The sequence below is a fragment of the Podarcis tiliguerta genome (assembly GCF_965153285.1).
Source record: "Podarcis tiliguerta genome assembly, chromosome: 3".
Taxonomy (NCBI): Eukaryota; Metazoa; Chordata; class Lepidosauria; order Squamata; family Lacertidae; genus Podarcis; species Podarcis tiliguerta.
This window is the reverse complement of record NC_139536.1, coordinates 87,149,785-87,174,568: the sequence shown is the minus strand read 5'-3', so window position 1 is coordinate 87,174,568 and position 24,784 is coordinate 87,149,785. Positions and strand designations below refer to the sequence as shown.

At 43.5% G+C, this 24,784-nt stretch overlaps 1 protein-coding gene across 2 annotated transcripts; it reads left to right on the top strand.

Annotated features, from left to right (window-relative positions):
* The first annotated feature begins 1,047 nt into the window (after window positions 1-1,047).
* Window positions 1,048-24,101, top strand: HCRTR2 (hypocretin receptor 2). Of its 2 annotated transcripts, none has more exons than XM_083431703.1 (7): window positions 1,048-1,508; window positions 11,856-12,016; window positions 14,634-14,877; window positions 19,410-19,525; window positions 20,921-21,141; window positions 22,435-22,556; window positions 23,466-24,101. In XM_083431703.1, the coding sequence occupies exons 1-7, from the start codon at window positions 1,214-1,216 to the stop codon at window positions 23,708-23,710; spliced, it is 1,404 nt and encodes a 467-aa protein (XP_083287829.1). In that variant the 5' UTR covers window positions 1,048-1,213; the 3' UTR covers window positions 23,711-24,101. The 2 variants fall into 2 exon arrangements, with proteins under 2 accessions (XP_083287829.1, XP_083287828.1); XM_083431702.1 differs by having other exon boundaries at window positions 11,856-12,034.
* Window positions 24,102-24,784: the final 683 nt, after the last annotated feature.

Here is a 24,784-nt window from a genome sequence, read left to right as displayed (position 1 = left end):
TGTCGGGAAGGTAAACGGTGTTTCCGTGTGCTGCTCTGGTTTCACCAGAAGCAGCTTAGTCATGCTGGCCACATGACCTGGAAGCTGTACGCCGGCTCCCTCAGCCAATAAAGCAAGATGAGCGCCGCAACCCCAGAGTCCGCCACGACTGGACTTAACTGTCAGGGGTCCTTTACCTTAAAAAAAAAAGAGCAGATGGGGGAGGGGGGAGGTAATTAGCCAAGTCTGGATTCTGCAGTGGACTGGCATGATCTAATGTGTGGATTGAAACACAGTCCTGATTTTGCGATTTTGACTCCAGCAAATTTCATGAAGTGCTCAGTGAGGGCTGCCATTATTTTGTATTCTTTTCAATAAGTATTTGTTGCTCAGTGTTGAATGGAAGGCTTTGTGTGGTGGCCACGGGCAGTAAAAAATAGTCTGAAAATGGCCCCTGGAACATACAGGATGTGATGGCATCCGCTCACTTACACAGAAACTGTTTGTCAAAAAAAGAAAGAAGAAAAAGACATAAGGACAGCCATATTCCCCCCCCCCCACCCAAATACACTGCCCATGTGAGTCTCCCAGAAGGCCACTGGTGCTGGTGCCCAGGAGGTAGGTTGTTCCATAGAGTGGATGCAACCGCAGCAAAGTCCCACCCACTGGTTGCTATCAAGTTGAAATCTATCACCTTGGGGAAACAATGCTAGAGAGGTCCTGGAGAACAGGAAAGAAAAGGCATGCAATAAGAAACGGGGGGGGGGGGGGGGTTAGATGATTTGTGTAATCAAAGAACAATTTTCCACATGGTTGTCAAATACCCTGTGCAAATGCAGATATACAGAATAAATGTGTAATGTGTTAGAAGTCCTTACAGGGATAATGAAATAAGGATTACTATAGGAGGCAAACTGTGTCCATATGTATGTGTGTGTGTGAAAGAAGTATTCAGAGCATTCTCTTCTTCACTGCAATACTGTGATTTGCACATCCTGGTTGAATGAAAAAGCTGGAAGCATGTGCTGCTTTTGTTGCTTGCCTCTGTGTCGCTGCAGCCTCTGAGTGTTTCCTCCTCTCTCCTGGCACTGCTGCATGGCTCTTTCCACTGGGAAATCTTTGCTATGAAACTGGTCATAGAAGTTGCAGTTGGCACTGGGCTGTTTCCTCACTGCCCACCCCCACCCCCTTCTTTCTCTTTTCTCTGCACATTCTTCTGTCACATAAACTATGGATGGATGGGCTTGATCACAGCCTGAACTACTGGATGGTTGGATTCAGATCCAGAGCACAGCAAATTATGTCTTTAACTCAAGTGGAGGAAAGCTTCCCATCTTGTCGAAACGGGTCATCTAATATAGAGCTGAATGACACCCAGGAGGCTTTTGGAAACCCCTCTGCAGACTATGATGAGGAGGAATTTCTGCAATACCTTTGGAAGGAATATTTGCATCCCAAGGAATACGAATGGGTTCTGATTGCTGGATATATTATTGTGTTTATTGTGGCTCTCGTTGGAAACATCCTGGGTGAGTAACATTTTGCATACTAGACTCCTATAGCTATTATTATTGTTGTTATTGAATTCTTTTGGTTTATTGTTTTTTTTGTTGCTCGTATGGGATATATATATATATATATATATATATATATATATATATTTAATGTTGTGTTTTTATATATGTTGTAAGCTGCCCAGAGTGGCTGGGGAAACCCAACAAGATGGGTGGGGTGTAAATTAAAAAATTATATTATCATCATCATCATTATGATAATGATGTTTTCATACCATCTTTTTCACACCACTTGTATACTGTACTGATAAAACTTTAAAAACCAACCGTACAACACTGAGATTTAGAAATATTATTTCTTTTTCTGACTGTGGAAAAGATTTCTATTTATTCTGAGGGTTTTGACATGCATAATCTTTGTTCTTTTCTGTTGGGATATGATTGAAGGTGGCATAGCCACCTGAGACTGTTAGAAATGCAATTTCCATTAAAAAAAAAATCTCTGATGGTAAATATATTTATTTGAAGGATTTCAGTAGCCTTTAACTTGTTGAGGCAACAGTCTTATACTTAGTTAGATGGAGTAAACATCATTGAACTCAACAAATATTACTTCTGTTCAGATGTGCATAGGATTTCACTGTAAGTGTCCATTTCATTAGAAAACATGTTCCTAAATCCAGACCTTGTAACAAGTTAGTAATAAGTGAGGAACACTTTGACCTGAAGCAAATTACATGGAAGTAAGTCATATCAAGTTCAGTGAGTCCTCAGGCAACATATTCAGCAATTTTGTTTCTTGGTTTACAGACTGAACTGCTGCCTTGCTTTCCAAAGGCAACTGGTGTGTTTTTTTATTGCTATCCACAGAGGAGGGGTGCTGAATTCTTCAAGCCTCATTCATATAACCAGAACACATCTTTCTTCATATGACACTTTACTCTAGTGGTTCCATTCATACCAAGAGAATTTTGAATGACGAGTTCTACTTCATTCAACAGAATTCTGAATGAAATTCTGAATGAACATTCAGCTTGAGAAAGAGAGCAGCTGTTCTTCACAGTTCTCGATACTGATGGTTCTTGTATCCCATAGTCTTGCTGGTGTTATTTAAGACAATCTCAGAGCTTAAAGCTGCCATTTGCCACATGCCAGTTGCAGTTTGCTGAAGTCAGTGACAACAGTATGAAAAACTGTATGGAGCTTTGGCCCTCCGTGCGAACATATCAATTGCTATACACATATAATGTGTGGGTTTTGAGGATGGGGAGGGGAGATAAAGTTAAACCCATCCCTTCTATATCATCCAGCGCCTGTTCAGAAGGGACGGAAGAATTAATCACTGAAATTCTGCACCAATCCAACTCACGGCCCTTAGGGGAAGTGCATCTGTGAGAAATGGGAAGATGAAAGTGAAGTTGGGTAAAGCATGGCAGGTAGGGTAGAGATAGTATAAAAATCAGGAACTGAGGGAAGAAGCAAATAGGAACAAGAAAGGATGAAGCATTAATTCAGGCATTATAGAAACAAAGGAAAGGTGCATGTAAATGGGAGGTAAGGGAGCAGATAAAAGCTGATAAAATGATAGATAACAAAATGTTGCTTAAAATGCATGGGATGATTTGAGGGAATGATTGATCCACATGGTTTGTGGCAGGATCAGGAAATACATAGGAAGAGCAATGTCAAATAGAGGTGATGAGGAAAGAAGTTTCAGAACTCTCCGATGAGCTAGAGCTGTTGCGAACATTCCAAAAAGCATGCTCAGGAATGTGTTTGAATACTCCAGTACATTTGTGAAGCAAGCATGACCCAGCTATTGAAATGCAAAGCACCCACTGCTGCTACCCCCTCCCCCTTAGCTAGTGCCTATAAGGACCACAAACCAGATCAAGGGAAGTAATAGTAATACTCTATTCTGCCTTCGTCAGACCACACCTGGAGTACAGTGTCCAGTTCTGAGTGCCACAATTTAAGAAGGATATTGACAAGCTGGAATGTGTGCAAGAGGAGGGAGACCAAGAGATGAGGAGAGGAAATGTGGAACCAGGCATCTGGCTGAGTTCAACAGGTGTGAATCTTGAGAGGCAGAGCTACCCACTCCCCTCATCCACCTTGTACAGAAGTCATAACTGAATTCTGTAAAACAGGTTAAGAAAGAGGACATCACACAAACATCCCAAACTAATCCATTTTTTGAAACTGATCAGTTACAAATCGGTGTCAGGGGAGCAGGTTCACCAACAGGTCAGAAGGGAGACTTCGGAGACTCAAAGTAAAGTCAGTTGTTTTATTTAGGAAATTAGTATGCAACAGAGATCATGCAGGCATGAAAATGTTGCCAAGACTTGCTCTTAGCACTTCCTCTTCCTGCTACACCTCCTCTTCTGGATGTCTTCCAAGCAGACACAAACTCTGGCAGGGAGAAAACATGAGAAAATCCAGCATACCTAAGACAGGAGAGTCCCTAAATATCAGGAGTGGCTCTTCAGAGGACATAAGAGATTGTAACAGGAAAGAGGAATCTGAACAATCTCAGTGCTCACACAGAAACCTTTTCAGTCCAAGACTCTGTCATTGTGAAGCTTAATAATTTGCAACAGGTGAGCCCTAATGTGCATTGTTACAGATAAAGAGAGACAGACATTCACTCTTGTCTTGAGTCTAATCATTTTGAGCAATATTTTCTCATATTATTGATTTAGGCTGCAGTTCTATACACACTCACCTGGAACTAAGCCCCACTGGATTCAACAGAGCAGCTAACACAACCAATTTGCTAGCCATTAAAACAATGAATACATTTCTCATTTTAAAACAGTGCTGCACTTCTGTTTTCCCTTCAGGATTTTGAAGGCCAGAGAGGAGCAGATTGGTGCTGCCTAGGCTTTAATCCCATAAAAGCAGTGAGACCTTTCATCAGCAAAATCCTCAGTAGATCAATAATTTGCTTTTGGTTTAACTGGATGCATGTGCTTTGTGGATTAGATGATTAGGTCAATATTAAACTGCACGGCACCAACACAGCACAGCGTGGTTTAATTAAAAAGTAATCAAATCTATATTAAAAGCGTGAGTGCTATAACCCTTCAAAGAAATGTGAGCATTTCCACACTAGGAATTCACTGGATTGGTATCATCGCCTTTATGTCTGATAATCTGCTTACCCTGTTTTGGACTATAACTCTATCGTTGTGGCCAATGCTAGTTGTGGCTAATGGGGTTTGTCCCCCGAAATGCCTGAAAGGCACGAGGCTGATGAAGGCTGCTCTGTGCGAAGGACTGGCCCAGGGCAAAAGACAAGATGGCAGCCGCCACCGTTCCACCCACTGAAGCTGGTTGGACCTTAATAAACCTTAATCCCAACACTGGTGATGGGATGGCATAACCCACTGTAACTGAGGCAGCAGCACAGATTAGAGGGCCCAGGATATCTACATGGCAGCAAATGGGTATGGTTGAGGATTCAAGATAACTGCGAGGGGCCAGCAACTGCTACCTCAGGTAGCTGTCTCACTCTGCCTAATGATAGGGCCAGCCCTCTTTAACAGCTGCCATTGACAGCTTGCCACACACACAGTTTTCCCAGCATGGAGATGCAATGATGAAGGGCTATGCTTCTGCTGAATTATTTCTGGCATATAAAGACAAAGGTTTGTCTCTGAAAAGTATGGCAAGAGAATCACAAAGTCCTAGCGCATGTAGCGCATGGGTAGGCAAACTAAGGCCTGGGGGCTGGATCCAGCCCAATTGCCTTCTAAATCCAGCTTGCGGATGGTCCAGGAATCAGAGTGTTTTACATGAGTAGAATGTGTCCTTTTATTTAAAATGCATCTCTGGGTTATTTGTGGGGCATAGGAATTCGTTCATTCCCCCCCCCCCAAAAAAAAAATATAGTCTGGCCCCCCACAAGATCTGAGGGACAGTGGACTGGCCCCCGGCTGAAAAATTTGCTGACCCCTGTCCTAGTGGGTGTGGAATTACCATAGTTTATCCTGCACATTTACCACTGCATTTCCCTTGACCCCATTTCCTTTTGAAAGAAGCTCTTAGTTTTCTTTGAAGCAGCATTCCTAAAAAGCATGAAATTGGTACTCCGGCAGATATCTTTTCATTCTTCCCATTGAATAGTCCAAGTGAGGTAGCTTTATTAAATCCTAAGGGAGGGAGGTTATTTCAAGGGCGGCTGAAGATGTTTTGCTGCCCAAGATGAAACAGTAAATCACAAGGTAGGGACCTTTTAAAGCCAGGGGGACATGTTCCCTTGAGGACATCTTCTAGGGGACAAATTCTAGTGGTTGATAGGACAAGATGCCAAAGTGGACAGAGCAACAGATGTGACTTTCACCTTTGTGCAGCTCCATCCAGACATTATCATCATTCAAGGACACATTCTGGTTAGGCAAAAGCCTTTGAGGAGGGTATGGAGCAAGGCCAGTGAATGGTGTGACCTGGGGAGGTATGTATCCTATGGAGAATCCTGAGAGTCAAGCAGAGAGACCTGGAGGCCTCAGTTGTCCTCAGGCCTGAGAGTCCCCATCTCTTCAGTAAATAGTACTTCCCAAGTCAAGGTACATAATGTCCAGGAAAGCCAGTTCTGGAACCTGAGGCAAAACAAATATCTGCAAGCAGCCCACACTTGCATCAAAAATACAATGATAATAAATTCAGTAACCAAAAATTCCCTGCCCTTTCATGAAACCCAAAACCAGTTACTTCGGGCAGCTTCCTCAATCTGTCTAATGGTAAGTCAGGCCCTGATCTATGTGCTTATAGGAAAGAACTGGTTTAAGTTGCACTGCATTCTTCATTCAAATTCTTCATAGGAAGAATTTGGGCAGAAACTGAAAGGGAAAAATGCAAGAGAAGTCCTATAAGTCAGTATATGTTGACATCAGTTATGAGGATGAACACAGCAGCGACAGCCAACTGCCAGATTGCAATGATGCAAAGGTATCAGAGCTTCTGATCTGTTGTGGATGCTATTTTCCTGCCTCTCTTGAGAGGGTATCTTTGGGTTATCTCTTTTGTCCTCCCTCTCTCTGAAGCCTCTCAGATTTCATATCCTCTGCAAATGCAATTTATGGCTTCAATAAAATCAGCAACGATTATACAGAAAACTTCATAGACTTCTAAAAATGAAAGTTCCCTAAGGTGATCACTTGAGACCAGAGGTGGTTAAATTGTGGGTCTCCAGATGTTGAAGGACTACAACTCCCATCACCCCTGACCATTTTGCTGTGCTGACTGGGGCTGATGGGTATTGTAGTTCTACAACATCTAGAGGTCCATAGGTTAACCACCCCTGCTATGCTTCTGAATAGCAGTTCTGAATAGGAGAAGAGGTAAACAGCAGAGGACTTGTGCTCATGTCCTGCTTTTGGTTTCACATATGCTTCTGGCTGGCCAATATGGGAAGAGAATGCTGGACATCTATTCTGGATCATATAAAAACATCCATAGGTCTGCAATCCACAGAAGCAGCAATGGGCAAACTCCCTTCGGACAGTCCAGTGTTGGGGAAATGTGCTGTCCACTTGAAAGGGAGCCTCTCTTATGCAAACCAACTTGCACTTTCTGTCTGGTGGTGCAGGGGAAAGAGGGCATGGGGTAGGAGAACATGACAGTGAGGTTGGAAGTAGCCTATGAACCACGATCTGACCATCCATATTCTACAACTTTTTAATGCTATGAATGCTCTCTCCCTCTTTTATGTGTGATGTCTCTCATTTGTAGCCCATCCTTTCTCCAAGGAGTTCAGGGGTTTGTGCAGCTTATCCCATGTACAGGACTAGCCATGATGGATATGCTCTGCCTTCACATCTGGAGGTAGTCTGCTTCTGAATACCAGTTTCAGAAAAAATGGTGGAGAAGTGTTCTTGTGCTCAGGACCTGCTTGTGGGTTTCTCACAGGCATCTGGTTGGTTGCTGTGAGAACAGGATGCTGGACTAGATAGGCCTTGGAGTGGTCCAGCAAGCTTTCCTTATGTTCTTACAGTAAGTTGATGGCAGAGGAAGGTCAAGCTGATAAAGTTAGGGCTTCCCCCAATGAGCTTCATGTTAAGCAGGGATTTGAACTCCTGTCTAGGAGACGATAGATAGATAGATGATAGATAGATAGATAGATAGATAGATAGATAGATAGATAGATACGGTTAGAGACCAGCTTATAAAACGCACTTGGGGATACAGTCCCAGAAGGAAAGCCCCACACCATCTGGGATCATGTTTAGAACATTCCACAACTGTGAGGGTGAAAGTCTACAGTGGAGGGTCTTCTCTGCTTGAGAATTTAGAACCCTGCTCATGATTCTAAATTAAATTCTAAATTCTGGGAGCCTTGACCAATAGAAGCAGCTCCTCGCTGCTGTGCAGAGCTCCACCCTCACTCTCATGAGATGCTCTAGACATGATAATGGTAACGCACCAGATGAAGTGAGGCTTGAGGTCAGAGAGACTAAATATACCAAATTAACATTCATTTCCAAACCTCCTGACGTTGCCGTATGAAAATTCATGATCCATGTCGAGTAGAAGGTCACAATAAATTTTCCAGTGGCCTTTTGGATCTGCAAATTAATTTCAACTATGAACTTTCCTGAGTTCTGTCAGCTGACTGGAAACTCATAACAAGCGATTTAACAACTGGTGTACCCAAAGGTGACTCCATTCGCTTTGCATGTTAAGGAAGATGAGAATGTTCCATCATCTGCACCTTGCACCAGTTGCTCTGTCCAATTCTTGTATATGTGAATTAACTTGCATGGACTTTGAATTGCATCCTGTGCTTTATATACCCTCCAACATTTCTCTGACAAAAATAGGGATATCCAAAATAATAATAATAATAATAATAATAATAATAATAATAATAATACCCCACTCATCTGACTGGGTTGCCCAGTCAACGTATATAAAAACGTATATAACGTATATAAAACGTTATATAAACGTATATAAAAACATAATAAAACATTAAACAATAAAAAGCTTCCCTATACAGGGCTGCCTTCAGATGTCTTCTAAGGTTGTAAAGTTACTTATCTCCTTGGCTTGAGGCTTGCATAACTCCATGCCCTCCAACATTTCTCCAATGAAAACAGAGACATCCTAAGGAAAAGTGGGACACTCTGGGTTCAAATCAGAAACCAGAACAGCTTCTGTAAATCTGGGGCTGTCCCTTGGCGGGTCAGGCTTTGCAACCATGGTTGACCTCTTATGCAGGTGTCAAGAACCATTTGCCACATAGAGCAAAGAGAAAGGCATGATCCAGAGAGATTTACAGCTGATATAAAAAAAATTCCATCATAGACCCTGCCAATGTGCTGCTATGATTTTTGTTAGATGGAGCCTTGAAGCAGCCAGTGTTTTGCAAAGTGTGTGGTTACTGCTCCCTTGGAGAAAGGCCTGCTATGTCTGTGCTCCCTACTCACTTCCGATCAGCACTTGGAATTTATCATGCACTCAGTCAGCAGATTTAATAATGGTTCACCTCTCACCTCACTTGAAACCTGTCTAACCACAGAAAGAGTGAGTGGGCTTTTTCTTTTGTTTACCGTTTAAGTGCACAGGCCTTTATAACTCAACAGGCTCTTAGTAAGATGTCCTTCAAGAATGGCCTTCATTTCTTCAGTAGATGAATAAATTTTTAAGTGTTCTATTAAGCTAGATAAAGAGATCTACGCTCCCATTTCACAACTGGCTCATGGATGATGGCATCGCAATACAGCTGACTTGGTCATGGTTTTTGCCAAGCTAGCTGGGCATTTTTGCATCCATCCCAAGCCATGTTCAGAAGCCATATGCTGAAGCTAAGCAGGTATGGGCCTGGCCTACACCTGGATAGGGGGCCACATGGGAAGTGGGAACTCCATGCATGTGTCCTTGAGTTCCAGGAGGGAAGAAAGGCAGCCAGAAAAGTCATAAATTCATCAAATCTACCCAGTGGCAGCTGGTGTCCACTAGACCTGGTAGAGCAGCTAGGATGCCATGGAGGGAGTACGGTCACAGGGAAGCAGCTACCTTGTTCTGGTTTTCTGCCCATCCATCTTCCTTGCAGACACTTCAGAGGACACTTGAGCATTGCAATTTTATAAATAGCACCTGACAAAACTGAAAAGGGTCTTACTTTGGTTCGGGGGGGGGGCTGTTGCTTTTTTGCTGTTGCTGCTGCTGTGGGTTCATGCCAAAGAAGCTGCACATTGCTCCAAGAATGCCATGAACAGCTTTATGCTCTTGCCCAGGCTGCAGTTGCTCACCTGCCTGACCCACCATGGCAGAAACTGCCCCTCTCCACATCTCTTTTGGCCTGGCCAGGCAGCAGCTGTGCACAAGGTGAGGAGTGCAGCAGGTCTCTGACCCGGACACAGTGGAGCGGTGCATTGCATTGAAAAATATTGTTTAAAAACCAGCTATGTGTACCTGTGGAATCTGTGTTTGTTTTACCCTGTGAGTTTAGATATTGCACACAGTGCTGTAATGCATGCAGCAATCCGGCAAAACTCTTGCCCAAGACATGCCCTCCGACATCTTCTCACACAAATCCAGGGCACACACACACACCCCACATCATGTTGCCTCCCCACCGCAGCCACCCCCTGCCTGCTACATTCACTGTGGCTACCCCCCCCCCATTGTCAGCTTATCTTCACAGACTCATTCTCTTCCTCCTCCTCTGCCAGCAGAAGTGTGCTTCCGGATGTGCTGTGCCTGTTCCTGGGAGTATGGTAGCGGGACTGTTGGGTGACATGCATCTGAGTTATTCGCGCATTTCTTATGCTCTGTGACAGCTGGCATTTTATTGCCCTTCGGGAGGTTTAGTATTGGGTATGCAGGTGGCACTGTGGTCTAAACCACTGAGCCTAGGGCTTGTCGATCAGAAGGTCAGCGGTTCAAATCCCCACAACAGGGTGAGCTCACATTGCTCAGTCCCGGCTCCTGCCAACTTAGCAGTTCGAAAGAACACCAAGAAGTGCAAATAGAGAAATAGGTACTGCTCTGGCGGGAAGGTAAATGGTGTTCCTGTGCACTGCTCTGGTTTCACCAGAAGCAGCTTCATCATGCTGGCCACATGACATGGAAAAACTGTCTGTGAACAAACGCCGGCTCCCTTGGCCAGTAAAGTGAGATGAGCGCCGCAACCCCAGAGTCTGGGACTGGACTTAACTGTCAGGGGTCCTTTACCTTTTACCTTTTTAGGTTTAGTATAAACCTATTCTTGAGCCTGGGATTAAGGAGCAGGGCTGGACTCCTCACCATCCTTGAATATGTGGTCTGGTGGTGATGCTGGTGGAGAATGCTCTTCCATCAAGCACATGGGCACCTCTGCTTGTTATTTTGTCACAGAATCTGTCTCAGTGGTGGTATCTGTGCAGCAAAAAAAAATGGTGGAGAAAGAAATATAGTGGTGGTTTTTTTGCACATGTAATGCTCCTTCTGTGGTTTTGGGGACGACCCACTCTTGAGATCCGTTCTTAGAAGCCGGAATTCCCCTAGTCCAGGTCTTTGCTAGAGGCAAATCCTCACCATTGTTTTATTGCCAGGATGAAAAGGAGCAGGCTGACACATTGTGGCAAAATGAATGAACTGCAAACACTTCAGATGTTCTTCAAGCAAGAAAGTGATGAATCAAATTAAGTATTTCCCCCCCCCACACACACACTCCTCCAAACTACAAAATAAATCCTAAGAGGGAGAATAATATTTCTGTTGTCATGATTTTGCTAGTCAGATGCAAATTAGAAAATCTGATGCCAAAACCCCTCCAACTATATGCAAAATTGTCAGTTATTTGTCGTCTGTTACGTTCACTGCTATATGCATTTTAATGCATACTCTCTTCCAGTATTGGTTGGAGAACTGCCTCTCAGTATTTGGATAAGTGTGAATTCCACAGGACAGCTATATTTGCATTCATGTGTTGTATTGGAAAATGTGAATTAAGTGTGATAGCCAAACCAAGTTCCTTCCCCATCCCTACTCATGAGTAAATCCCACCAAGTTCATTGTGGCTTCCTCCATAGCTCCCCTATCTGTAGATTCGCTTCTTTGTGCCTTCTCCAAGAATGCAGGCAGTTGTTCTTTCTCCAAGCCAATCATATGGCTTGGGCATCCCAAGCAGATCCCTCCTTTCACGCCACAACCCTGAACTGATCCTGAGCACTGCAGGAGACGTAGAAACTGTCTGAGTGTACCCAATGAGAGGATCTTAAACTGGGAGAAGGTATGAAAGATTAGGTAATGCTTAGAAGGCACAACTTTGAGGAACTTGGATCCCAAGCCTTGCCTTTTCTGGACCAAGATAATTGCATTGTTCTGATTTGTTGCTTCCTGATGTCCATATTGATTCTTCTTTGCAAATAGTTTGTGTTGCAGTATGGAAAAACCACCACATGAGAACAGTCACCAATTACTTCATAGTCAACCTCTCACTAGCTGACGTCCTTGTCACCATCACTTGTCTTCCAGCAACGTTAGTGGTGGATATCACCGAGACGTGGTTCCTTGGGGACAGCCTGTGCAAGGTGATCCCTTATTTGCAGGTATTGTTTTCCAGGTTGGGGGGGGAGGGGCGGGCTACACTTTAATATAAATATGTATAGTGTTATGCATTGAGGTCAGGTGCCTGACCCCTCTAATCCCTGGATCCAGCAAGTGTTAAAAGTTAATTAAACCTTCTAATTCTGGGAAATAGCCAAACTAGCTTCCTGGTGAGGTGATGGGGGGTTATGGATCCCTCAACAGAAAAAGGCAGAGTTGGGAGCAGAGGTAGCAATGGTGTAAAAACAGCAAACTGGGAGAGGACAGACAGAGCAATGTTTGGTGCCTGTTTACAATCCAATTCTGCAGCTATGGGAGAAACAAGCCCTTCTTGGGGTGTTAACGCATTCGTCTCATTTATATCCAAAACTCTCCCATCATTTTATTGGCCTTCTTCCACATCACTCCATCATAGAATTTCTCCCACCACATCAGGCCTTTCCTCTAAAGCACCTGCTTTAGTGCATCCTTTCATTAAATATAATGTAACATGCCACCCCAATCTCCAGAGCAGTGAGAGATTCCAAGCACAAATTTCCCACCTGGGCCTGTGTTTCATTGGGAAAATGAAGCACGGTGAATACTGTGGTTCCTTTATCAGATATGGTTTATTTACACACATATACACACAACTTGAGCCTGTGGGGGTGGGGGTACCCAGCATTACACTCCAAGGGGGGTTTGCCTTCTCCAGAAGCACAGCAATTGATTCAACAGACACTAGTCATTTTTCTCTGCCTCCTGCACTTTTGCTTGTCACTGCTGTTCCAGAAAGTGGTGTTGGGGGATGAGTGTTCAGATCCCTGGGCTCTCACTTGTGGGGTGCCTTAAGGTTCCGTCCTCTCCCCCATGCTTTTTAACATCTACATGCAGCTGCTGGGAGAGATCATCAGGGGGTTTGGGCTGGGTGTTCATCAATATATAGATGACACCCAGCTCTACCTCTCTTTTAAATCGGAACCAGTGAAGGCGGTGAAGGTCCTGTGTGAGTGTCTGGAGGTGGTTGGAGGATGGATGGCAGCTAATAGATTGAGGTTGAATCCTGACAAGGCAGAAGTACTGTTCTTGAGGTACAGGGGGCAGGCAGGTGTGAAGGACTCGCTGATCCTGAATGGAGTAACTGTGACCCTGAAAGACCCAGGTGCGCAGCCTGGGAAGTCATTTTGGACTCACAGCTGTCCATGGAGGCGCAGGTTAATTCTATGTCCAGGGCAGCTGTTTACCAGCTCCATCTGGTACTCGGGCTGAGACCCTATCTGCCCGCAGACTGTCTTGCCAGAGTGGTGCATGCTCTAGTTATCTCCCGCTTGGACAACTGCAATGAGCTCTATGTGGGGCTACCTTTGAAATTGACTCGGAATGCGGCTGCTAGACTGGTGACTGGGACTGGCCGCCGAGACCATATAACACTGGTCCTGAAAGATCTTCATTGGCTCCCAGTATATTTCCGAGCACAATTCAAAGTGTTGGTGCTGACCTTTAAAGCCCTAAATGGCCCCAGTCCTGTATACCTGAAGGAGTGTCTCCACCCACATCATCAAGCCCAGACACTGAGGTCCAGCGGCGAGGGCCTTCAGGCAGTTTCCTCACTGCAAGAAGTGAAGTTACAGGGAACCAGGCAAAGGGCCTTTTCGGTAGTGGCATCTGCCCTGTGGAACACCCTCCCAGCAGATGTCAAGGCAATAAACAACAATTTTACTTTTAAAAGACAACTGAAGGCGGCCCTGTTTAGGGAAGTTTTTAATGTCTGATGCTGTATTGTTTTTAATATTCGATTGGCAGCTGCCCAGTGTGGCTGGGGAAACCCAGCCAGATGGGCTGGGTATAAATTAATTAATTAATTATTATTATTATTTATTATTATTATTATACCACCTCACTCAATTTCTGGCCCACATTACTTCCCCTCCCTTCTCTAAGATCTTGGCTTTCATCTCTCCGGTCAAAGGGGCTTATTTCTTTGCACTCTATGGTAAATTTCTTCAATCCCTTATACTGTAGTTGCTAATGACTCATTGCTAACACCTCACTTGCAGTAGGCCAGTTCTGACTTAATTAGCTCTAACACTTAGATTAATTAAAGGATTAGCAAGATCTAACATGGCTCAAATACACACTTGATTGATACTAAATACACATGCGTCTGGCCATTTCCTGTCTTTGATACTCCTGGCTTAAATTAAAACCTACCACTAGCATAATCAAGAATTTAGTGTGTCTTGCACTCCCAGATTCATAACAAGAATGTGCTTTTTTTAAAGAAAAAAGAAAAAAAAACTGCTTTTCATTTGCAGATGATTGGCACTCTAGATGGCATTTACCTAACCAATCCTGTGAAAAGACTTCCCCCTCCCCCTCCTCCTCCTATGCACCCCACCCCCTAAATAAATTGGGTATGGGAGTCAGGAAAACCCCTAAACAGCACACGGGTGGTCCATTCCTTTGCTTTTAACAGGACTGAGAGGTGACTTTTGTTTGCTGGATTGTGCCCATGGTTAATGTGATTCTGAAAGAATCGTTAAAAGTGTCAAAGCAACATTTCCCTCCTCCTTGTTTTTACTGATGCTTTGTTGCCCTTCTGTTCCTTTCCCCCCTTCCTAGACTGTGTCGGTCTCTGTTTCCGTGCTAACCCTGAGTTGCATCGCCCTGGATCGATGGTATGCAATTTGTCACCCTTTGATGTTTAAAAGCACAGCCAAGCGGGCCAGGAACAGCATTATCATTATCTGGATTGTGTCCTGCATTATAATGATCCCCCAGGCGTTTGTCATGGAGTGCAGCCATGTCTTGCCAGCGTTAGCCAACAAAACCATCTTATTCACGGTTTGCGATGAACACTGGGGAGGTGAGTGTTTTTCACCACAGGACTGGAATTGCCCACATGGACATTATGGAAGGAAAACTATACAGTTAACAAACCCACTGTATGAACATCTTATCTCCTGAATTATTGGGTATTGGTTGAAACCAGGACTTTGCATGATCTTCTCTGGCACTGGCTTTTAGCTGCCTTTAATCTCTAACTGGATTTCTTAGGTACAAGCAGTAGCACGCAGTGAGGTGGAGTGGGTGGGTCAGTATTGCTTGCGTTGCTTCCTATAACTGGGGGGGGGCAAGGTAGGAGGGAGGTCTCTGCGGTGTGGACGCAGCAGCGGGAGCATCAGATTGGTTCCACCACTGCATTCACACAATGCTGACCTCCTCACTGGTTCCACCCTTCTCCTCTGTGTCTCAGTTACCAGAAATGATCTCTACATTGTGAAACTAGGTGAGCTGTTCTCCACCCCACTGACCAGCACTGCTGGGTACAAGTGTTGGGTACAATGTGGTCATTGTTAAGAGGAAAGCTCTCTACAGTCCAGAAGTGTGCCCTTTGACACCTATGTTGGTGTCTGTGTTGGGCCTGTATTGTGCCTATGTTGACATAGTGCACGACTTGAACAAGTGAACATAGAAACGTGGGATGAGTCTGCTCTTTTCACAGGAACTGGTCAGGTGCCTATGGGAAACATGCAAGCACTCTCTCCCTCCCAACCACCACCTCATCTGTGAATTTCACAGGCCTTTAGATAGCCCAAAATAACCAGAGGTATCACCAGAATAACCAAGGGTAACTGCATACCTTAAGGACCGCCATCTTCCACAAGACCTTGCAAGCCCATGCATTCAGAGCAGTTTCAGAAGCACATCAGAAGGTGGCATACAAATAAAATGACTGATCGTTCGGATGGTCTCTGTGTCTCCCTGCCATTAGAAGTCAGGTGAAGATAGGGCCTTTTCGATGGTGGCACTCCACCTTTGGAATTCCCTCTCCTAGGAGGTGTGCTTGGGACCAAGGAGGAACTGTTCTTGGCTCTGGCATTTTTAGTTGCCCAGGCCTTTGGGCTTTTGGTGTGTGGAAGACAAGAGTGCCTGGCACACTCTGGTCCATGGGATCACGAAGAGTCGGACACGACTAAACAACAACAAATATATTACTTCTGCTGTTTGCTATGCATTTACTATTTACTTTGTTTTGCTATTGTGGATTTAATTTACTTTGGACTGTCAGGGGATTGAATGATTGGATTCTTCAGCAGCACACACACAAAATGCACCTTACATATAGAAAAAACAGTATGTGAAGGAAAAGATTGAACCCTTTATCCATTTGCTTGGAAGTCAGTCCTGCTGACATCACAGCGACCTCAGCTTTTAAGTCTCCCCTTGCTCCTTATTTCGCAATTGGCCAATCCGAGAGGAAGAAATTTCTCCATCCCTGCCAGAAGGTGATGTCAATCATACTTTCACTTCCCTGGAAGAATATTAGAATTAATTTGCTTTTCAGGCTCCCAGAGATGAGTTCTGTGAGGAAGCTGAAATGTCTCTGCTTTTCCAGTGCTCCATTTTCCAGCTATGGCGGTCAACAAGGTTCAGTTGGTGGCGATACTTAGACCAAAGTCAATAATACCTCACAATTTCCTGTTGGGAATGCATGGGACTGGCAACGCGATCCCAACTCAACATGGAACGTAACCTAGCAAAGAAGGAACTCCCCTTTAGGGGCATGCCCTGATTTGCTTGATCATAGTATCACAAAACAGGGTCTGCAGTTACATGATCAGCATGTAGTAACCGTTGTGTCAAGAATCCTGTGCCTCCCATATGCACAGGAGGAGGAGGAGGAGTTTGGATTTGATATCCCGCTTCATCACTACCCGAAGGAGTCTCAAAGCGGCTAACATTCTCCTTTCCCTTCCTCCCCCACAACACACACTCTGTGAGGTGAGTGGGGCTGAGAGACTTCAGAGAAGTGTGACTGGCCCAAGGTCACCCAGCAGCTGCATGTGGAGGAGCAGAGACATGAACCTGGTTCACCAGATTACAAGTCTACCGCTCTTAACCACTACACCACACTGGCAATCACACAGCTGAATCAAGGCACTGAGAGCCATTCAGCAATTTCACCGATGCTTTAACACAGCACCCAGCATCTAAGGATTTGGGGCCCTTGATGATGAAACCTTCATCTCTCCCACACCCCTACCCATCCTGTCAGTCAGATGTAATAATTGCTACATTGGTGGAATCTTTAGTTCTACTTAAAGCACAAAGGTCCTTAAGCAACTGTTATGTGAAGTATGTGCCCTGGGTTTTCTTTGAAGTTCTGCCTCCAAATGCATCCCACCCTGATTGAGACCACTTCAAAGGAAAAGGCTCGTTCTTCGTCCATCTTGATCCATCATCGACTTGTACACAGCCTGGCAGCTTCAACATTTTTCTCCCCCCCCTTTTTTTTTTAAAAAAAAGCTAAAGATGTTAAATTAGAAGCCATAAACCTCCAATGGTTGTTGAAATAAATGCTGCAATTATACTTGCACTACACTGCCTGAAGGTCACCGTGCAGGCAGGTGGTGGACTCTTTATGAGCTTTCTTGAGTCCTGCCGGTTGAGAGCTCAAATACTTAAGATAATGGTAATTTCCCCTGCAGTAAAATTTCAATTACAGTTCTGGCTCCCTGACACAGCAATGTTTCTTTTCAGACCTAGACAGTTACTGAACCTTCTTATATATTCTGTGCACTAAGAGAAAAACCACTCCATCTGGTTCATGTGAAAGATACAGATTGACCCAGACAACATCACAGTTGCAGATGCTGGAAACGGGTAATTCATGAAACCGTGGGAGATTGACACCATTGAAGAATTCTGTACAAAGCACTTAAAGCAGGACTACCAACCACTTCACTGGTCTGACCATCAGGAGGTAACAGGCACTGGGCTTCAAAAGCCAGTGACCTCCCAATTCTGTCTGGCACCACCCCATAACCTGCTATATGTATTGGCTGGCTTTTTCCACAACCCATCAGATTTGCTGTGGCTCAACCCCTTATATGCCAGATTCCATCCTAGATCCTCACCTCACAGTTCAATACTTTTCCTGACTCCACAAGGTTCTGACCAGGCTGCAAGTGGTGAAGGTAGAGTGGTACTCCAGTCCAGTCCACTGGTAGAGCATCTGCTTTGCATGCAGAATTTCCTCGGCTCAGTCCTCAACATCTCTAGGTAGAGTTGGAAGAGACCTCCTGTCTGCAACCCCAGAAAGCTGCTACCAGTCAACGTCAACAATACTGCAGATGGACCAGTGGAAAGCAGTTTCCTGTGTTCCTAACAATCCTAGTTGACCTTCTGCCCCATACCCCAGGGGGCCAACAATTTTGGAAATCTAAGCTTCGCAACCTTGATTTCAGGGTTGCTCTCCATTGTTTTCTACATCCTCATCTTTTAGCAAGGTCTTCAGGCAATGGCGTAACCAATGACTTCGGATGGCTAGGTGCTTCCAAATGCTTCTGAACATTAGTTTAGCAATCTAGTCAGCTGCAAAGTCAAAGAGACTTATTCTATGCCATGCCACTTCCAGTTACTGTTCCTGACCTCCCAAGACATGATCTCCCGCTTCTTTGGACTTTCATCATATACCATCAAGAAGATCAAACCAATCCTTTCTTAAGGAAATCAGCCCTGAGTGCTCACTGGAAGGACAGATCTTGAAGCTGAGGCTCCAATACTTTGGCCACTTCATGAGAAGAGAAGACTCCCTGGAAAAGACCCTGATGTTGGGAAAGATGGAGGGCACAAGGAGAAGGGGACGACAGAGGACGAGATGGTTGGACAGTGTTCTCGAAGCTATCAGCATGAGTTTGACCAAACTGCGGGAGGCAGTGGAAGACAGGAGTGCCTGGTGTGCACTGGTCCATGGGGTCACGAAGAGTCGGACACGACTAAATGACTAAACAACAACAACATACAAACACACACACACACAAATTTGCATAGCCCAGTTAGGAACCCCATTATGCTAGGGAAATGCCTATTACCTGTTTTCTTGTTACTAAGATTAAATAATCCTGTAATTAACTCTCAGAATGATGCTCTGCACAATTCTAAGTAAAAGCTTGTTTTATCTTACTCATAAAACACTCTTACTTTGCTGCAGCAGATTTTCATGGCTAACTCTCTGGAAATCTAATTTAGGTGAATGTTAACATGCTCTAGTGGACCTTTTGAGTGTTTGAAAATTCAGGAACCTACCTCGGATTAACAACACCTACATACTTGAACACGTGTGACACCCTACCTATGGAACACCCTACCCTAAAGACTTGACACCATTTGCAAAACATGCTAGGATCTGAGTGGCCTTGGTTAATAATGTGCTTTGAATGTTTTGGAGGAAAGGCTCCTGTTTTGAAACGATCCTATCTATTCAGCCCTTTAATTTTACAATATGTTTGTTGCATGCATTAACAATTACATAGCAACTAACAACTTCAAATGAGGGCACGTAGAGAAGATCAAAAGAGATGTTATTCAAGTCCTTTTTGGTTTTCTTTGCAGCTGAAGTCTACCCCAAAATGTATCACACTTGTTTTTTCCTGGTTACATATATGGCCCCATTGTGTCTGATGGTGTTGGCCTACCTGCAGATATTTCAAAAGCTATGGTGCCGACAGGTAAGCTAATTTTGCTGTGAGATCCATCTGTGAGATCCATTTCATGATGCCTCTTAAAGACTGACATATTTATGTATTTCAGTAATGGATACAAAAACGTATTAGTGGTACAGAGTAGAATAATTGTGTATAATTCACATGCAAGCAATCTTTCACACAAAAAAAGGAACACCATGTTGTCCAAAACCATCCAAGCATATGAACTGATATAGCAAAGTAAATGCTTGCATCCAGTCCACAAATTCTTAGCTTACATTTTCACCCTACAGAGCTGAAATGAAATTATTCCTGCTAAGATAGGATCATTTTCTTCTCTAGCTCTTAGTTTACATTCAGATGAAGGCTTGATAAAAGAAATGGAAAAATCACCTAGAACAGAGAAAGAAAAATGTTGTAAACATTTCAGAAGCATTTACATTGCACTTCAGCAGGATACATATTATAATGTATTCTTGTTTCTTATTTCTGTTGATAGAGTAGATTTAATACATTAGCAGAAGCTGTTTCTACTCCCACTCATGGAAAATAACATATCTCTGTTTTTCAAGTGCAGTTGCCAAAGTGAACAAGGTGTTATATTAAGGAGAATTAACACAGCAAGCCTACTTAACACCTATTAGCTAGTGTGATTTGACTCTTTGCTCAGGTACGTTACATCAAGTAGAGCAGGTGTACCATAGTTGCTTTTTAATGCCATTGAAAATTGTTGGGCACAATTTTTCAGCTCATTAAGAGAGCCAGTTGTTCATCGGTTATCCCTTGTATTTGCCAACTTGATTTTATTTATTCATAGAAAAGTTCCATATTTTGGACCAATAATCTCTCTGAACATGTTTATGAATCTTTGGCTAAGTTAGCAATATGCTCCCACAGAGTAGATCCTTAGGTGTGTCTTATGGATGCACTAGTATAGCAGGTATTAAGTTTAAGTTTGCTAAATTTGTAACCCGATTTTACAAAGCCATATACAAAAGAAAATCAAAATCAAAACACAACCAATACAATACAATTGAAAACATCATTTTAAAATTCTGCTTTTAATACTCCTAGACGAACCATCATCATACAAAATGTCACACGAAGCACCAAAGTTGGCAAGGTTGCCATCTGTTACCTCCCAGTTTTCATCAATTCAGCATCTTTACTGAGTTCCCTCTTCAGGTCTCTCTTACATCTAACAAAAGGGGGTTCACATTCAGAATGGAGATGCATAAGCAAAATGAACACAATTCTGGAAAGGCATCTTTCATTTCAGCCATAGAAAAGAGATTGCATTGAAATCAACATGTGTGTCTATTATTATTATTATTTTACATCTCTGGGCCAGTGAGCCTAACAGATTTTCCCTTTGGGCAAATGCAAATAATTAACATTCTGTTTACTATGCTCTGCTAGATTCCAGGAACTTCATCTGTGATTCAGAGAAAGTGGAAGCCTCTGCAATCCACAGCACAAACCCAAAGGCAGAAGCCATCGGCAAATTTTAGGATTAGTGCTGTGGCAGCCGAAATCAAACAAATCCAAACCCGGAGGAAAACAGCACGTATGCTCATGGTTGTTCTCTTGGTTTTTGCCCTCTGCTATCTCCCAATTAGCATTCTCAATGTATTAAAAAGGTAACTTTAATGCACAATGAGTAATAATATGCATCTGTGTGTGATTTTCTAGTCTTTAGGTAACAGGATGATTCCATTTTGCAGTTTTAAGTCATTGACTAGCCCTAAAGCAAAATTAGCATTTGTTTGTTTGTTTGTTTATGAACTGCCAAGTCAAAAAAATTAATAATTAGAACATAAAACTTTAAAATAATAAAATCAAGAACAAATGGACAACAGTGACTCAGATCTCTACAAGGTCTCAGGCAGAAATCCTTTCCAGCTCTGTCATGTGAAATCCTTATTTGCTGAAGATGTTGGAGAATGAACCTCGAATGTTCAATGGACAAGAAATGAGCTTGAGCAATGAGCTACGGCCTGTCCCTGATATTAGCATGTGGTTTTTAATTTTGCAGAAAGGCAGGCAAAACTGGAGCTGATGTGAACATGGCTGGCTTGACTAGTTGTCAACACAGCTGAGCAAGAAGTGTTGAAACACCTCTCTGCTCCTTCAGCTGCTGCTTAAGGCTCAGAAGCAGAGGAGAAGGAGAAAAGAGGCAGGATGGTAGAACCTGCTTGAAGAACAAAAGTGTTCTGGGCACAGCAAGCCCACAGTACAGCCCATGCTTGACATCTTGCAAGAGGCAACATTGGGAACAATCAAGAACTGCAGGATACACTTAAAGACACTAGAGGGCACTCCAATCTTAGGGACTTGAGTGAAGGGGCTTAGGTGAGTTTAGTGTTTATCTGTAAACAGGAAATTAGAGCACAAGCAAATATTAATGTTGTCTCAGTGATAAGCCAGGTTCCTGAAAGAATAATGAAAACAACAGAACTAGAGTATGCACACCCAGCAGAGGAGGAGTGCAGCTTTGTACTGTGAGGGCAACCAAAGTAGCAAGATTCACGTACCTTCTTGACTCTAAGCAGGTCTTCTTGATCAGGGCTAGTCTCCAAAGTGTGGTAAGGACCAACATTTGCCTGGTCCAAGACCAGAACAATCCTTATTCCCCCCTCAGCACCACCATTCTGACTTTACACAGAGCATTCAGGCCAGAGGTGACCAGAAATATTTCTCAGTGTGTGGTTATCTGAATCAAGGCATGCGGTAAACTTTAGAAGTCACTTATAAGATTTGCACTCCCTTGGAGAACATGCACAGGCCTTTTACTTTAATAATAATGAAACCGTTGTGCCCTTGTGGTCCTCTGCATTTTGAGATACATATTCTTTAGAGCTAATCAAACTGAAAGCTAGTTTGCGATTTAATCAGATTTCTAACGTCTTCTCATTTCTTCTCTTCTTTGTAAGGGTGTTTGGGATGTTCAACAATGCTAATGACAGAGAAACAGTGTATGCCTGGTTTACATTCTCCCACTGGCTTGTATATGCAAATAGTGCAGCAAACCCAATTATTTATAACTTCCTCAGTGGTAAGTCATTCAGTTCTGCTGCCTTTTATCAATGCTCCCCCCTCTCCGCATGGTTTAGCTACACAGCTCAGAACTACTAGAAGTCTTTCATTCAATGTAATGGCCTCGAGCCCATGGAACTCTCTCCCAACTGAGATTAGCAGCCACCCTCCTTGTTACACTCCAGGCATGTGGCCAAGCCCTTTTTGTTCCAGCAAGCATTTTAAGACAGTATTCAGTATTACGACTTTAAAAAAAAGAAAAAGTTTTATTGCCCCATTGCTTTGTGTACACCACTTTCAAATGTGAACAATTACGCAATATAGAAATGTCTTAAATAAAAAAACAGTAAATAAATGAGCCTTTGGGCTTCCCTTATCTTCTTCTTGGGGATGGGAATATTTTGTGCCTCCAATTGGCTCCCCTGCTTTGAGTTTCAGGCTGGTGCTTAATTTCCTATCAGACTACCTGCTGGTGGCTGGCTGAGGGGGTTATGCTTGCACACTACCCTTGCTGCCAACATCAGGACAAGACAGATGAACTCCCTGTCTCTACTGGGTTTACTGGTAGAACATGAGACTCTTAATCTTAGTGTTGTGGGTTTGAGCACATTGGATGAAAGGTTCCTGCATTGCCAGGGGGTTAGACTAGACGGTCCTTGTAGTCCCTTCCAACTCTATATTCTCTTTGCTACATGTGCCATGAATCCACCCATTTAACCAAGAGGGGGAATAATACTATGATTTTACAGGAACCGGTTTTTAATGAAGCCATGTCATTATCTCTTTGGGGTTTACCCAAATTGTATCAGTGGCATTTTAAAAAAAATCAATGAAGTTAGGATTCATTTTTACACATGCATTGTTGGTAGAAAAATAAATCCAGTTCATAGTATACTATCTCATGCTTCTGGTGCTGTTTGATTGGCAGGAAAATTCCGAGAAGAATTCAAAGCTGCTTTTTCCTGCTGCTGCTGCTTTAGCCACCACAATGAGGACCGGCTTCGAGGACGGACAAGCACAGAAAGTCGGAAATCCTTGACCACCCAGATCACCCATTTTGACCATGCTACCAAGTTATCAGAGCACGTTGCATTGACCCATATAAGCACACTCCCAACAAATGGCACTGGACCTGTTCACAGCTGGGAGCATCCCAGTTTCTCTGCGGTTTAATACTTTTGTAAGTGGAAATCTGTGCATCCAGTTGTCTCAACCAGTAACCAGAGTACTGCGGACTGGAAAGGAACGATAGTCAATGAACACCTCTTATTTTCTAAAAGAAACCACAGCTTTGTTTGGAAGCTTGCGTGATTTTAACAGCCTTTGCTTTTTAACTGTAAGATAAGATTGTTTGGGAACACATTAATTTTTTTATACACCTTAACTGATCAGAGCTTCTGACGTATTTCCTTTCTCAATAAAGAGTGGGTGCATCTTGTGTTTCAGTCAAAGCTGGCAGTAACCAAGGGGGAAGCATCATGATGGAAATCACATTAGGACCAATTTTGCCTCTACCAAGTTGTTCATAAAATAGCATAACTGAACCCTATATTAATATGGCCATACTAATTGATACTAATAGAGTGACATCATTTGTTGAATGTGAATCCAAAAGGGCACCAGCCATATCAAGGAAGATATCTGCAGCAGAGGTGGATTTAGGAAAGCACGATTGGTTCTGCCTTGCTGGACATCAAGCCTAGGGGGCGCTGCAGGGTGTCCCAACTATGATGTAGTGAATTGAGCAAAAAGGGAGGTGAGAGTTTGGGTGGGTGCCGAATTTTGGCCTTGCACAGGACACCACTGAAATCTGAAAGACTAAAGTCCACCCCATCTGCAGGCTTGGGAAAAATGGCAGAATTTTTTTAAAAAGGAGGGAGAATCCTAAAAAGGGTGGGGGAACATACCCCAAAAGAGTTCAGCAAGGGCTACGTATGCTCAGTGCCATACAATGCTAATGGGACACACACAGAGAGAGGAATGGAAAACTGGGGAATGGTGTATTCTGGAAAAACCTGGCAGCAAAGGGACTCAAAATGGAGCTCTGTATACAACTGCCACCCATCTCTAGGCTGACCAAAGTCTTAAGCCCAGGAGCCAGGCTTGAAATGCATTGCTTGAACAGGTTAGCTTTCATAGAGGAGTTTTGTCTTAGCCTCACTTTGCTTTCCCATTTCCAGACCTGCCTCCTGACCATATGCAAGGCATATTCTATAGGACATCTGACTTCACAAGGAAGTCATCTGA

Coding starts and splice junctions, on each gene's coding strand:
- HCRTR2 (XM_083431702.1), top strand. CDS start 1,214: ATGGATGGGCTTGATCACAGCCTGAACTACTGGATGGTTGGATTCAGA. Junction 1,509..11,855: donor TCTCGTTGGAAACATCCTGG/GTGAGTAACATT, acceptor CTTTGCAAATAG/TTTGTGTTGCAGTATGGAAA. Junction 19,526..20,920: donor AAAAGCTATGGTGCCGACAG/GTAAGCTAATTT, acceptor ATGCTCTGCTAG/ATTCCAGGAACTTCATCTGT.